This window comes from Nelumbo lutea, chromosome 5, assembly GCF_056320005.1.
Source record: "Nelumbo lutea isolate HS-2025 chromosome 5, American lotus-T2T, whole genome shotgun sequence".
NCBI classification, from domain to species: domain Eukaryota; kingdom Viridiplantae; phylum Streptophyta; class Magnoliopsida; order Proteales; family Nelumbonaceae; genus Nelumbo; species Nelumbo lutea.
The window spans coordinates 13,719,033-13,735,706 of NC_142688.1; the positions used below are offsets into that span (position 1 = coordinate 13,719,033).

At 37.0% G+C, this 16,674-nt stretch overlaps 2 protein-coding genes across 7 annotated transcripts; both read left to right on the forward strand.

Moving 5' to 3' along the window:
- The first annotated feature begins 1,950 nt into the window (after positions 1-1,950).
- LOC148850469 (uncharacterized) lies at positions 1,951-8,357 on the forward strand. Of its 6 annotated transcripts, none has more exons than XM_088942977.1 (5): positions 1,987-2,153; positions 3,090-4,102; positions 5,232-6,099; positions 6,593-6,727; positions 7,910-8,357. In XM_088942977.1, the coding sequence occupies exons 2-4, from the start codon at positions 3,134-3,136 to the stop codon at positions 6,703-6,705; spliced, it is 1,950 nt and encodes a 649-aa protein (XP_088799103.1). In that variant the 5' UTR covers positions 1,987-2,153; positions 3,090-3,133; the 3' UTR covers positions 6,706-6,727; positions 7,910-8,357. The 6 variants fall into 6 exon arrangements, with proteins under 6 accessions (XP_088799109.1, XP_088799106.1, XP_088799103.1 ...); XM_088942979.1 differs by having other exon boundaries at positions 1,998-2,153; positions 3,152-4,102; XM_088942978.1 differs by lacking the exon at positions 1,987-2,153 and adding an exon at positions 2,196-2,933.
- Positions 8,358-13,993: 5,636 nt separating this feature from the next.
- LOC148850470 (uncharacterized) lies at positions 13,994-14,596 on the forward strand. Its single transcript, XM_088944212.1, has one exon. The coding sequence runs from the start codon at positions 13,994-13,996 to the stop codon at positions 14,594-14,596; it is 603 nt and encodes a 200-aa protein (XP_088800338.1).
- Positions 14,597-16,674: the final 2,078 nt, after the last annotated feature.

Below are 16,674 nucleotides of genomic sequence, written 5' to 3' on the forward strand. Positions count from 1 at the left end.
AAAATATAACCATTGGAATATTTGAATATCTTATTGGGATAATAGCATATAATGGCAATTTTTGGACTCTAATATTAATAAAAGTAATATTATTAAGAAAATTCAAAAATAAATTAACTTTTTAAAAATAATATTTACTAGTGTTGTCATCACTCACCACCGCCAGCTCCAGTAGCACTTTCGACTACCTCCGCCCACTTCCACCTCCGCCAGCGTTGTCGGAGATGGGTGGAGGCAGAGGCGGCGGGTGCAGAAGAGAATAAGATTTTTTATTACAGGTACACCGACCCATTGACCAATGGCGACTATCCAGACAACATGCGAGTTCTTGTGGGAAATCGGTTGCCAAATTTCTCACAAGACCATTCCATTGCAGTGAAGGGATTGTTCGATTTCCTATAATTAAATTACTACTCTACTGCTTATGCAGCCAACGCTTCCACCTCCAACTATGCTCTCGCAATCTACCTTACAGATTCTCGAGTGATTTTGACATCGCAACGGAACGGTGTCCCCATTGGTCCAAACGTATCGGTTTCATGTCAACGACTAATCGATCAATCAACTAATTATATTAAATAAATGGATTAATTAACAGTTTATGACTTATTTGTTTGATAATTTTACAGTCTGGTTCGGATTGGCTTTATGTATACCCAAGAGGAATTCGAGACATGTTGCTCTATGTAAAGGCACGATACAATGACCCAACCATTTATATTACAGAGAATGGTGAGCTTGAGCTAATCAATCACGTACAGTTGATCTTTTTTTTTTCTGTAATTAATTTTTCCCATATATCTTGAAATGTTGATGATCACAAGTGGAGAAGGTGCTGATATATATTATTTTCTTCAATTGATTTGTTTGTTAGGAGTTTCAGAGGTAAACAACGCTACATTGACGTTGGAGGAAGCCCTGAGAGATGACTTCAGAATAGATTATCATCGCCGTCATTTTTATTTCCTTCAAAAAGCCATCCAGTGAGTTGGGATAATGTTCTTTTGTTCTTTTATGCGTGTTTTCTTTTCCCCTTCCATTTCATCTTTGGATTGAAATTGAAACTACAACAGATTGATGGGTACTGGGAAAACATTAATGTAAAAGACTGAAGTGAATGAATGTTGTATTTTGCATGGTCACTTTTCGACAACTTCCGCTGCCGCCATTTCTATCTCTGCCCACCTCTACAACTGTTGCCGGAGGTGGAGGCAGAGGTGTTGCCAGCGGTGGCAGCACCGGTGAACAGATTGCAAGAAGAAGAATATGAACAGTGATTTTGCCTTTAATTGATATTATTTTTAAAAAGTTGCTTAATTTTTATTTTTTTAAATATTATTTTTATCGATATTAGGACCCAAAAATTGCCCTTATATGCCATTATCTCTATGTTATTTGTTGTTCATGTAAAAATATTATCATGGTGAGATGTTTGGTTACTTGAGAATGATCTAAAAAATACATAAGAGGAATACTTTTAACATTATATAATGTTTAACTAATGAAATACTAACAATGGATCCACGTGTCTATTTTTGAGAGTAAAGTTTTTAAAATTGGACCAAATAGTAAAACACCAATCCAGGAGTCAAACAGTTTGACCATCCATTTTGAACGGATAATCCATTATAATTTTAAAAAATATAAATAATTAATTAATACCAAAACTAGTTGTTCAGATTAACGGTTCAACCACCTGAAATCAGGTGTTCATTGACAAACCAAATCAATGTTTTTTTTTTGCCCAGCTGGTCAGGTGACTGATTAATCAACCATTGCAAATTGAAAGTTTAGGATATCTATCCGTCTAAGGTGTAGGGTGGTTAATAAGGGCAAATCTGTAATTGAGTACGAAAACAGGGTGTTGAAGGTACGCCCCTCTCCAATCTCAAACACCAAAAAGAAAAAAGGGAAAATAATGGATCGTCGTGGGCCTCGTGGCCCCACTCCATTTTAATTTTGCTTTGCGCATTCAAAATCACAAATAAGCTCTGCAAGATCCACTCTTCTGTCAGATTCCCCCTCCAACACTCACTCTCTCCCTCTCTCTCTCTCTCTCCGTAGAAGAAGCTTTCTTTATGCTTTTCATTTGTTCTAACGGGTAGTGTCCATTTCTGCCTGTGTTGTAAAGCAATCATACAGCTGCTACAAAGGTATCTAATTTTCTTTCCTCTTTTTAATCCTCTTTCTTTTCAATCTTTTTCGTCTCATAGACTTACAATGTCTCTGTACATTCTCCGCAAGCATCAGAATCCGATCTTTCAGTGTCAGTCATGGTTGTTGTTATTTTGTCTTTGATTTTGAAAGTCTTGTGATCACTGGGCCGTCTATTTTGAGGCTGCTTAGTAGGGTTTTGATTTTGTTACCTTCTGCGGTAGTATTTAGTTGACATTTTTCCATTGTTGCTTGTTAACGGAAACAATTTTGGATTATTCGTTCAGTACTTAGGCTTGTCGATTTCGTGTTTTTCAGCTAATTGAATTCCGACTAACAAACTTTACCAGTGAAACTTCATTTGTTATCTATCCCATTTTTTTCATTTTATTATACCGTCAATTTCTTATAACTTGCTAGAACTTTTAGGAAGCAGCCACGCTTACAAGTAATAATACTATTATTATTGTTATTATTATTTATTACTATAATGTTTTTCTTGTCGTCTCGTTAGTTTGCCACCCACCTTTAACTTTTTGCTTGGTTTTTTGCTTTAACATGATGTAAAAGAGATGACTTCAATAAATGCTGCAGTTGGTTCAGCAGTTCTGTTAATCTGCACATTTCGTGTGGGTTGGTTGGTTAGTTGTTTTCTGGTCATAGAAAAAGCCATAAATAGTAGTTGGATCTCACTATGATTTCTGTGCATTTACAATACTTGAAGATGGTATCCAACTGGTTAAGCAGCTTTTTGCCTTGGGGAATTGTTCAACAAACTTGTACGGTTTTTTACAATACTTGGTCTACATTTATTGAATTTTCTTTGATACACTGAAGATAAGTCCATCACTTGGTTGCTTGGTCATCATTTGTCATTCACTAATGCTTATTACTTAGGGAAGCACTAATATGTTTATTCCTTTTGTTATTTGTAGAAATTAAATTGATATGCAGTGAGGCATAGTTCCATTTTCTGAACATGGATAATATATCCCAGGACTGTCCATATCCAGGATGCTTCTTCTGTGTTATGAAGGAAGCTAATCCAAGTAAACGTAGAACAAGTATACTAAAGTTCTTCAGGGAACTACCTTCTCAAGATGATGATGGTCAGGTTCTTCCAATCAGTGGCCTTTGGAACACTGCAATGGCACATCCCAATGATCCTGAGTTCATTGACTTGGGAATATTTGAATGCATGGCTGCACTTATATGGAAGGGTTTAAAGAACCGCCGCTGGCTCTCTCATGACCAGAATATATACATTCCTTATTATGCAGCACATATCATTGGATCTTATACCATGAATATGGAAGAATTTGCAGAAAGTGCAGTGCATGCTGGAGTAATTCCTCCCTTGGTTGAGCTCTTAAGGGGGAGGTTAACCTGGGTGGAACAGCGAGTTGCAGTCCGAGCTCTAGGACACCTGGCTACATATCCCAGTACTTTCCCTGCAGTGGCAAGTCATGGGGAAGTTCTTGAGCTTTCCATTCAACTGGCAATGGGTTCATTGGAAATTGTTTACTTGCATTTTTACCAGTATGCTGATAGAAGGCTTAGTTATCACTCTGATTTGCTTACACGTGGCATGGGTGGTGTAGAAATGGAGTCCAGGAAGGCAGAGGAATGGGCCAGCCAGTTACAGTGTTGGTCTCTTCAGCTTATTAATTGCTTTGCTTTCAAGCCTGAATTTCTCTCTGTTATATGCAAGCCTGAATTCTTAATGAAGTTACCAGGATTGTGGGGTGGACTTGTGAATGAAAACTCACCAGCAGGCATTGGTTTATTAAGAACAATTTGTCATCATAAACTTGGTAGGGGGCCTGTTGCAAGCTGTCCCGGAGTTATCGAAGCACTCTGTAATATTGCCCGCTCATCTGATGACTGGCAGTACATGGCTATTGACTGTCTTCTTTGGTTGGTTCAGGATCCAAGTATTTGTCACAAGGTGCAATTCCTTTATCCATGCCTTTTATATGTTTCAAGTGCTTTACTTGGGGACCTAGCTTGATAAGTAATGAGTTATAATTACTCTATTTATGGAAGATGATGCGTTATTTTCTCTATATATGGTATTTTCTTTTCAATTTTCATGTATAGTTGTTTAAATATGTCAGGTTTAGTTCCAATAGCCCACCCTATCCATAGTTTCCAGATTAACCACAACACAGACCTTTGGATTCCCGATTGATCCACTAAACTGATGCCAAATTCACTCTGATTTAATTTAACCATTACACCAAGCAATGGACCCTGTTTTCCAAATTCACTAATTATATTTACAGGTTTGCTGAATCAGTTTTTCTGAGATCTATTCCCATTGCAAATATTTATTCACAAAACTATAAAAAGTTAACCAAGAATGCAATAAGTGTATGTATATCTAGAACTCTCTTGCTGTTCTTGCCTTTATATGGTTTGACAATTGTATCCTTATTATTTCTATTCTCAAAATCTTTATTATTGATCCAGAAAACTGCAATAAGTATTCTTCTGTCCTTTAATCTGGTTTTCTGCGTTATAGCCATAAAACATTCCTATTCTATAAATGATTATACACTATCTGTCATTGAGTCCCTTTTAGTGGGATTTTGCTGATGTTCCAACCATAAAGCCTGCTATATTCTCTCTATGATACATATGTGCACACAAATTAACAAAGAAAAGCCATATTCAATTAAGAGTTCTCTGCACAAGTCTAAATAGAACACTGCTCCTGATAATCTTACCTGCCAACAGGTCACAATAAAAATTTCAAAGAAAAAGTACTAATAAGAAAAGCAAAGCAGAGGACAACAAGAACCAAAATCATTTTTTTAACTTATCCTACCTGCCAATAAATGTACTGGGTACCTTGGACCATAAAAGGGCAACCCAGTGCACGAAGCTCCCACCAATGCGGGGTCTGGGGGGGGACAGATGTATGCAGCCTTATCCCTGTACATACAGAGAGGCTGTTTTCAAGATTTGAACCCTGGTCAAGGTCACAATGGAGCAACCCAACTGTTCTGCCAAGGCCCGCCCTCACCTTGGACTATTCTATTCAATATTTAATGCTATGCATTTTTGTTCTACAGGTAATTGACAAGGCAGTTCCAGCACTTACAGACCTTGCAGAGATTTCAACTCTGGGTGATCACAAGAAGCTCGGGGATTCTATTGTTAATGTTCTTCAAGATTGTGTCCAATCACAAGGAACAGGGCGTAACTCTCTCAGTAGTCGTACAAAAGAATTGATTGATGAAGTGATAGATTCCAGGCAGAGATTTAAGTGGGAGAAGAGTCTGCCAAAGGAAGATCTTCATATCAAACAAGCAGCAGCACTAGTTGTCAAGCTGGAAGGCAATTCTCTGTTTTCTTCTGGAAATATATCTGGAGCTGCATCAAAGTACTCTGAAGCACTGTCATTATGTCCAATGAGGTCCAAAAAGGAGAGAGTTGTGTTATATAGTAATCGAGCTCAGTGTCATCTACTATTGCAACAACCCTTGGCAGCAATTAGTGATGCTACACGTGCATTATGTCTTCATAACCCTCCTAATCGTCATGCTAAAAGCTTGTGGAGGAGAGCTCAAGCATATGATATGCTTGGCTTAGCAAAAGAGAGTTTATTAGATGCCATTCTGTTCATAAATGAGTGTTCTCAGTCAAATGACCCTGATCTTTCAATGAGGCAAAACAGGGTTCCTGACTATGCTGAACGCTTAGTGAAGAAGCAAATGCGTGCTGCTTGGTTATTTAGAGAAGCTGCTATTAAACATGGGGGTATTCATTCTGAGGGTGATTTAGGTGACATCTATGCCCAAGATGCTGATGATTCTGAGTGGGAGACAGCTAGTGAAAGTGACATAGGAAATGATGGAAGGGGAGAAATGGGTGATAATGACAGTGAATGGAAAAATGAGGATGAAATGAAAGATAATTATGAGAAGCCTTCAATAAAAGGTACCGTTGTTCCAAACATTTCAACTTTTATGCAAGTATCAGTCCAATTATTTTATGGTGATTTTTATCAATAAATTCTAGGAACGTGGTCCCCAACAAACTGGATCCACCATCAGTCTATTCATATTTAGATCAGTTAGGTCAACAATCAACAGAACCAGATTCTTGACCTAGCTGATAAAATTATTTTGATCAGTAGTTATGATGAATTTTTAGATTGGCATGTTGCAGTCTATTGATCTGTTGAGTTTTAATCTAGTAATTCTTCATGTGGATTTTATATATTGTCTCGTTTTCTGTTTTTTCTGTTTTAAACTGAGCAATAACCATTGATGTTGATTGAAAATTTTCTACTTGTAATACATAAAGTTTGGATGTTCTCTCACTTGATAATTCCATTATTATCCTAACTCTGCATGACTGCACATGAAGAATTTGCATTTCTTATGACTCTTCTCCTATTCATAATATTTTATCTTTTTTTTTTTGGCAGGGATTGATTATCATATTTTAGGCAACAGGCATGAATCAAACATGATTTTTTTCCATATTCAATATAGTTTCCATATTCAGTTAGGTCAACAATCAACAGAACCAGATTCTTGACCTAGCTGATAAAATTATTTTGGTCAGTAGTTATGATGAATTTTTAGATTGGCATGTTGCAGTCTATTGATCTGTTGAGTTTTAATCTAGTAATTCTTCATGTGGATTTTATATATTGTCTCGTTTTCTGTTTTTTCTGTTTTAAACTGAGCAATAACCATTGATGTTGATTGAAAATTTTCTACTTGTAATACATAAAGTTTGGATGTTCTCTCACTTGATAATTCCATTATTATCCTAACTCTGCATGACTGCACATGAAGAATTTGCATTTCTTATGACTCTTCTCCTATTCATAATATTTTATCTTTTTTTTTTTTTTTTTGGCAGGGATTGATTATCATATTTTAGGCAACAGGCATGAATCAAACATGATTTTTTTTCCATATTCAATATAGTTTCTCAAGTTTGATACATCTCAAATATTGAAATAGAAATGGTGCCTCAAGTTGGTTACCGAGTTGATATCAACTCTGTTATTTTCTTAACCAGGATTAGATAATATCTGCAAAGTGAGGAAAATTTGACATTAGGCACATGTCTTTTCTTAATCTGCACATCTGTCCTTTACTCCAAAAGAAAAAAAAAATAAAATTATAGAAATGCTAAACTGCTTACAGTTGCATTGAGTGTGTCAGAGACCAAAATTGAAGGTTCAAGATACCTACTTCCATTGTGATAAAATGAAGAAAATGCAAATTGAATCTTGAGTAACAAGTTGATGCTAAAAACACATCTTTTTAAGTCGAGAAGGATATCAATCATAAACTACTCATAAAAAAATGGTATCAATCATATAACTATTAAACTTCTGTATGATATAGCCCGATAACCAATAAATGGGATATGATGCACTCCCTATTGAGGAGAAATTCTCTTTATGGATTACTGTAATATGAGTTGATATAGTACAAGGTGTTCATGATGTTCCAAGACCGAAAGACTAATTGACTGCAGTGTGGATGACCTTAATTAATAGTTAATACCAGGACTAAAGGCCTCATAAAGATGAACCATAATGTGTAATTGTTTATCACATATTTGTTTTAATTTTGGTGCTCACAAGCTTCACACATTATGTGCTTCACTTTAACAATTCAATTGCCAATGTTTATAAGCTTTAATACATCAATATTTCTTTTATGTTATCATGCATGGTTGTTGCCCATTCACCTGAACCTTTTGTTGAACACTTTTGAAACAGAGATAAAGCATGGATACAATGTGCAACTTGCTGAGGATGAAACTTGATTTTACATGACTTAGGGAACCTGCAAAGCTGTAAACATATATTGATAATACTGTGAAGAAATGTTGAAGCAGACCAACTTGGATTGGTTGAGCCCTTTGCATTTTTTCAAGTTACAAGTTCCAACGTTGAAGGTAATTTAATTGGTCCTTTAAGGAGAGTTTAAGATTGGTCCGTGTTCTGATATTAAACCTGTCCCATATGTATCTTGTATTTCTTTTCCACTTTATCTCGTTTTTTGGCACTCAACTGCAAAGATGAGGGGTGAAACAGAGGCAGCAGATAAAGTTGATTATTTGTAGAGTGATAGAGAGGCTTGTGTACATAAAAAAAAAAAAAAAAAAACCTTTCATCGTTTTTATGTCTGAGAAGATAAATATGCATTTTCATTGTTTTACTTTTCTTTCGGGCTCCGTTTGGTTTGTGGGATGGGGACGAGAAAATTGAAATATTCCAAAAATATTCTTTTTTCTCTTATTTGTTTTGAGTGAAATAGGGGGTTGGGATGAGAAAAACGATGCGGGACCCAAAATCGTATAATCGGTATTGCACCAGAACAGTGCGACCCCGGTGAAAATACTTGAGAAAATATTTTGGGCCTTCTTCTTCAACATCTCGAGAAAACTCGAGAGACTTTTCTTCTTCAACCTCAACCTATCCCAACGGTCAGATCTCTGACGATTTTTCTGGCCACTTGGTTCAAAGTTAAGACCGGATCCATGGCTCAGGAGAGTTTCAAAATAACTGTAGTTTTGAAATGGTTCAGCGAGATGAGGGCTTTGGAGCTAGCTTGCTTGGTGGTATCCCTTGTTGCAGAAAACCAGTGAAAAATTAAGCAGAGGTTCATCTCATGGTCATAGGTCCGAATGTAACAACCATGGCTTATCTATTGATGGATGGGAAGAGAGGGAACTTATCAGCCGAGACGGTCTGGCAAAGCTCAAAGCCAGTGTCCTCTTTGCTTCCATCGACCAGTTAAGACCTGCACTGCCGTTGTTGCAGTCATTGCAGATTGGCTTCTGTCAAACAGAGGTGCCCTTCCAACAAAGGATGATTTCAACACTTTGACAGATTGGCTTCTGTCAAACAGAAGTGTATGGTTTTAACGGGGGTGGTGGCAGAGGCGGAAACGATGGAGGCAGCAATGGCGGAAGAAGGTTCTGTGAAGGCAGAGAAATGATGGTGATGACCATGATGAAGTCTGGTCTTCAAGCAGAATTTCACAGTGGTGGATGCAACAAGCGGAGATTCGCTTCCTCTCATCATCACTGCGACGCCTGTGAGACGGAAAAAATGGGAACGCAGGGGTGGTTGGGTATTTTTTTCTACTGTTTTTCCATATAAAACGAAAAATAGAAATTCCCATCCCATCCCATCTTTTTCCATCCCACCCAAATCTTCCTAAAAACTAAACAGAGCCTCATTTCTTTTGGGGAGCATTAGGTATGGTATATTGTAGGTTTGTGGCCCATTTTGGTGGTTGGTAATTGGTGTATACAGTAAAATGGTTGATAAAATGAAGGGATTATAGCTGATAAAATGAATTGAGCGGGTTCACAGCCCAAAACAATGAACCGGTGTGTTTACGTATTCCCAATTTGGGGTGTCCATGAAGAATCGAAAAAACCAAATCGAAAAAACCGAATCAATAGATTCACTTTTAGTTTGGAATTTTTAAAAAACCGAAAGACTGGTTTAGTTTTCGGTTAACCTACAAAAAATTGACGGTTAACCCAACCGACTGGTATATATGCATATTTTATATATATTTTAATATATGTCACATATTTTCTATGTATTATATAAATGTATATTCATTATATATATATAAATATATATTTATATTATATTTATAACGATCTATTTATAAATATATTGTATATATTATATATTTTTAAAATATTATATATCATTTATTATTTATAATATAATAATAATATATATATATTTATATAATATATATTATAAATATAAAAAACCGAAAAACCGAAGAATCAAACCGGTCAAAAACCAAAACCGATGGATTGGTTAACCGGTGGTACCAGTTCGGTTTCGGTTTGGCAAAATGGAAAAACCAATACCACCGGTTCGGTTTAAAAAAAAGGGCTGAACCATGGACACCCCTATACCCAATACAATCCAACAGAGAAAAAACAAAGAAGGAGAGAGCAAATCCGAAGAGAAAAGCAAGTTTCCATCACACAAAAGTTGCATGTAGTTACCTTGACAATTAAGAAAGGTTGCCCAAAACAAAACCTCTCCCACTAATCTGGGGAGTTTTCCCACATGATTAGGAGAGTGTGGCAGTTACAAAGAGTTCCCACGATTAGGAGAATATCTCATCCTTTTGCATTGTATTATGCAGGGGGAGATGTTCCCAATACACGGAGGTAGTGTGTTGTGAGTAGACGTGGGCAGAGTTCTCGTGGATAGAAGATCCCGTGTCACAAAGAGAATACTATGAAGTGGATAGGGGCATACTTGAGATGTGTGGCTATAGATGATGTTGGAAACTGTGTGGAAAATGTACCTTGGGTGATTTCACATGGTTGTGTACAATAGACATATGATCACTAGTGAACATGTCAGCATCCACTTCTTATTAGTTGTGTGGCATGGTTCACATACAAGATCAAATCAGCCCCCCACAACGTCTCACATCACATTCCTGCCATGTATTGGGAACATCTCTCGACAATGACATCATCACTTCTGGTATTATCATCGGGCGATGTTTTCAATACGCGATAGGGGGCTGATTTTAACTTTTCACACACACACACACACATGCACAACAGTTATTGGCTTATTGCAAGAGATCCCATCACTAGGGCCCATGTATATGCCATGAACACGAGCATGTATTAATTAAGCTATGCTATGTACCAATCAGGAGTAGGGGTGAGCAAACAAACAAAAAAACTGAACCGATTGAAATCGAACTGAAAAATTAGTTAACCGATATAGCCACACACACCAGTTTTGGTTTGGCGTTTTAAAAAAACCAAAGGTATTAACCAATATAGAAAATTGGCGGTTAATCGAACTGACCGGTATACATATATTTCTATATATTTATGTATATTATATATTATAAATTAATAAGTATGTATTATATATAAATATATTTATAATATATGATATATTATTTATTATTTAAAATATAATATTTTACATATTTATAATTTTTTATTATATATTCATGTATATTTTTATAATATATATTATAAAAATTAAAAAATCAAAAAACCGATGAACCGAACTGGTCAACTGGTTAACTGATTAGCTACGGCTTGGTTTCACTTACCGGTTTTTCAAAAACTGATAGCACCAGTTCGATTATTAAAAAAAGGCAACCGAATTGTGAGCATCCCTACTCAGGAGTGAACTGTGAACGCACCAGTTTTCTGGATAGGTGGGACCTATACCATATGTGGATCCCACGTGCATGGAACACTGACGTGTTCACTAGTGATTGATTATGTGGCTAGGTTCACATGCCAGAGTTCACAGCAGCTTCTGAATAGTATGGAATGAATACAAAGCCTGTTACACATATATAGCCTTTCTAAATTTTAGTATTTAGGATTTTAATTAGCAGATGGGGACAGCGGACTCTACCTACAATACATAATCCCTCAATACCAGTTGGGGAGCACAGCGAAACAGTGGTTGGCGCACGTCGAAAGAAAAAAGGAGTCCCTTTAGCTCTAAGACGCCAACAGAGTCTCCTCTTAAGGTTATCCTGAAATCCTTTCGTAGGATTTCTGAACCAAGCTGTTTCATGTATCTGTTAATTGGCAACCAGTATCTCTCATCAACTAATTTTCAAAGAGATATAACTTTACAACTCATCTAAGAGCAAGACTGAAACTAGGGGTGTATATATATGATCCGTTAGGAGAGGATCTTTTTTTTTTTTTATTGTGTTATAGTAATTTAATCAAAAAGCAACCCAGAGCTCTAATATTGCTTGGGCTTATGACAATAAAATAAACAGGCCAAGTTGTTGGTTGCATGGACAGCAGTGGAGAAACTGAATTGTGGTTAACACGTAGGTATAAGAAAAAAACAAAGAAAGATATCTCAATCTCAGTATCTCACCTTATTAGTCGATCCTCCTCATTTCTAATTCGGATAATCTCTATCACTAATTCCAGATTCTATACATATGGCCTAAACGCGGAAAGGATCCTCGTTGGATCTTGAGACTGTCATCTTATTACATAAACATATGCACGCGTTTGATAGACTAGTCATCTGGCAATCAGATTCAGATTTAGACGACACCCATCTGCTACCTATCTCCAATCTTTTTTCTTCCACCCCACAAAATAAAACTAAAAAAAGCTTCACTACTTGGCTTGCGTTGCATTTCAAGTTGGCAATTTTAAGCGCCAGGCTCCAGCAGAGTCCCCTTGTGACTTTGTCAAGTGGCCAAAAAGAGAAATTAAAGCAAAAGGAAATCTTTTAAAACTGAAGAACGTAGTTAAACTAAACGTCTGATGTCTAGTCATTACTGGAGTCTTCAGGAGTTAAGAAGACTTCAATATGGACATAGCTGACGAAAACCAGGTGATAAACTTGTTGAATGTTTATCCAAAATATTCCTTCTCTCATAAACTATATATGTTCATTAGTCACGCCCACCTGGTTAGATGAATTAAAGTGGGAGAGGATATCTCATATCTGGCCTACTGATATCGATGAGATCATATCTCTTCCGGAGATATCAGTTAATCCCTTTTCATGTGGCCAATTCAAATTCCAAACCGTCCATCCATTAGATAGGAGTAGGACTGTCATTGGCCGGTCCATATGTCATCCAATGAATACTGTGGATCATTCTAGACTGATCCAATTTAATGCTTGGACCATCCAAACTGTTTAAATTGGTTTGAATTTAGATTAGGTCCAATCCAAACCTGTTCCATTGACACCCATACTCTTATCTCATATCAATGAATTGGACATTGGTTCAATCTGATCTAGTCTAATATAAATTCATTAAAAATGGACTAGGTCCAATCTAATCCCATAAATACTTTGGGCCATTAAATATGGGCTGGTCGAAATCAATGTCTGTTCCATCCGTTTATATTGAATTGGATGGATCCAACCCAAACCTGATCCATTGACACCCCTAGATAGGAAATCATTGGATGGTCAATACGAGAATGAAACTAAGGGTGATCAAATAACTTATTTGGTTAAAATCGAATCAAATAAATCAAAAATTTTAAAACTAAAATTTTAAATAGAAAAACAAAACCAAAATAGAAATATTGAAAAATCAAAATTTTTTGTTCAATTTTTGGTAGTTTTGGTTAAAACCGAATTTCAATACTATATATATTTTAATATATATTATACAATATATATAATAAATTATATATTTTAATACATAATATAATGCGAAATTTTTTATTTTAACCAAATAATGCTCACCTCTAACTAACTGAAACCCTGTTGGATCGCCACCCAATCCGCCATTGCTGGAGGACTCATCCAACAAACCATCTCCATTGTCACATGGCCCCAAGTGTTGAGTAAAACCAACCGAAGCCTGATTAACCAAATCTGGGCCCAAAATGATCGAGTGATATTTCCATGTTAGGATGTGGAGTTTCTGGTCCGATTTAATCCGGGTCGATTTGGGATTACAATCATTTTTCCTAATCGATCGGATTTTGCCCAACCCGATTCAACAGGGGTTGTTCCTGTATATATTTGTCCTTTGGTGAACCCCTAGGGCTTATTTTAAATCTCAACGAATCTACAGATTCGATGTCACCAGTCACCACATAAATCGCTTTATGCTCGTTGATGAATACCGCATCCAAGTGTATCCCAAAAAAAAAAAAAGATTTGGGTTTGCTCCATTTTCTCCAATTTTTTTTCATACCATGGACGCCACATAGCGGTTTCCTCCAAAGCAAAAGCGACTGCCTTTCTCTCACCTGTATATAACACCACACACCATGACCTCCCTTCACCACCACCAATTCATCAACCCTCTCTCTCTCTCTCTCTGCTCCCATGGGTGCCCCTCAAAATCTTCCTTACCTTAACTGTGAACTGAGAATCATAAGAGCTAAGAACCTGGAATTCATACCGGCTGGAAACCTGTTTATGAGGTATTATCTCTCTGCGAGAAACAACGAGAGAGTTCGGCTCAACAGTCAAGAAATCCCATCAACGGCTAGCCCGTGTTGGAACGAGTCAATATCGTTGGAGTGTTTCGGATCGCAAGACTGTGTGGAGGAACTCAAGCAACAAACCGTGGTGTTTGAGCTCAGATGGAGAAGCACAGCACCGATTCTGGGGAGGATCGGCGGGTCTAAGCTACTGGGCAAAGCAGAAGTAGCGTGGAAAGACGTTTTCGAGTCACCCGAGTTGGCAATCGAGAAATGGGTTACTACAATTCCTGAGAGCAGAAGAAGAAGAAGCCTTCTCCAAGGCCTCAAGCCACCTGCACTGCAGATAGGAATGAAGGTTCGAATACCAGAAGCGAAGGAGATGGTGAAACGGAAGATGGACGCAAGGTCGACGAGGTGGAGCGAGTGCGGCTGCAAGCACGGTGGCTGCAATGGTGGAGATGACGACATTTTTGCACTCGCGGCAGCCTTGGAGGCGTTGTAGAAATTTTATTAAAAAAACAATTCGAAGAAGAGATGCATAGTTATGTGGTCCTGTTGGGCTTCGTGGACCAATTTGTATGTAATTTTGGGCAATATTGGATTGGATTTCTATTTCTTCTTTACCTTTGAAAACCCAAGCACTTCTATGTTTTTGGAATAACTTCTCAAAAAGAAGAGTTGTAAGATAAAAAGCAATTCGTAATTTTGGGCCTGCTGGGCTTTTTATACTTTTATATCCTCTGCCACACAGGATTGCTTATTGATTGGTGCAGAGGATCTGAGTTTTCAGAAAATGTTCAGTTTGGAAAGGGTACAAATATAAATATTTACGGTATAAATGCATATAAAATATAAAGTTTTATATTTTATATATATTTGTATTTGTATTCTTTCGAAACTGAGCCTATCGAAAGAGTATAAATACAAATATGTAGAGCGCAAAATCTTATATTTTATATGTATTTGTACTCTTTCCAAATTAGGCTCAATGGATTTGAATTGATCAATGACCAAGTGGAGTATCATCACGTCTTTTAGAGAAGCTAACAAAGCTGTGGACTGGGGATGTACTACCCCCGTTATGTGTCTGAGTGTCTCCCCTCTTTCCAAGTTATAAAAAAATAGTTATTTTAAAAATATTAAATTAAATTAAATTATATATACTACATGTACTGAAATTAAGTTGGATTTGACTAGGCTTTAGGCTAACAAATGGTTTACATATCATTTAGTAGATGAAGGCTTGGGGACAGAACTCAATGGATCAATAGTAAGGCCTTGCCTCAACTCTCATGCTTGAATTGATTCGTACGTTTGCATGTACACAAAAACCTGGAACCCGGCCTGGAAATTTTGTGGGGATGGCCGGGCCAAGAGTGATTACCCCTCGTTGGGACTGTATTTATGAATATGATGAGTCTGGCCTTGGTCAGGGCAAAGCCCGTTCCAATAATCTTTATAGTCTATGTTGGGAATATCTCCGTATTTATATGATTTATTTCATGGAAGATATTCTTAATGCAAGGTTGCAAGGGGATGCTTGACAGTGCGAGCCCTGACTTGCCATGATAGAAGCCGAACTTGAATATGATCCCTCGTGTGAGCACTGAGTACCTTATTCATGCAAAATTCTCACGTTCTCTTCTTTCCCTCTTTGATAGAGTTTAATGAAAAGATGCTGCTGCCTCATTTAGTTGTCTACTGCCTGTGAATGGAGACCTGACCTGCTCCTCACACAGGGCGCCTCATACCAACCTCACACGCACATCATACCATGCATTGGGAACATCTTCTGTATACTATACGTTATTATTCAGTGAAGATGTTCCCAATGCATGATGAGATGTGCATGTGAGATTAGAGTGAGGTGCTCCGAGTGAGGAGCAGATCCCAATCCCTGTGGATGTTCCTTACACAGTTTTTGTACTATCTCAAGATGAGAGCAAAACACTTCTCGACTTGAACACACCCATCTAATCACACCCTCTCCAATCAAACCATGCAGCGTGATTTACATTCAGTTTTTAATCCCTGTAGCAGTTCCCTGAGTTAACTCATTAAACTATAAAAGCACTCCACTTCTCCACAGGACCTGAATAATCTAAACTGCTAAGATTTTGTTTACGCATTAAATTATAGGATTATGAAGGGGTGGCGACCGACCAGGTTGAGTGGGCCAAAGGCCCAAGCCCAACCCTAACACATTGTAAAAACACCAAACCCAAGCTTTTGCCTTTCAGACTACAGATAGGACAAAAAAAAAAAAAAAAGAAAAGAAAACATTGAATTATATATTTTTAAAGACATCTTACTTTTGGCAAAAAATGAGAGTATATGAAAATACATAATACCTTATTATTAATTATCCTAGTAATACCAATTTACTATATATATATATTAATTTATCTGTAAATTTAATGGGCAAACATTTCAGCTGAAAATGAGTAAAACTAAAAGGTTGTACGCATAACAGAATAACTTGGACTTTTTTCTAATCTTTGTGTATGTGTGTAGGACTCATTGTATCACATAAAATATTCCTGAGAGGAAGGGCAACGAGCAAGGAGTCTAATGAAAATT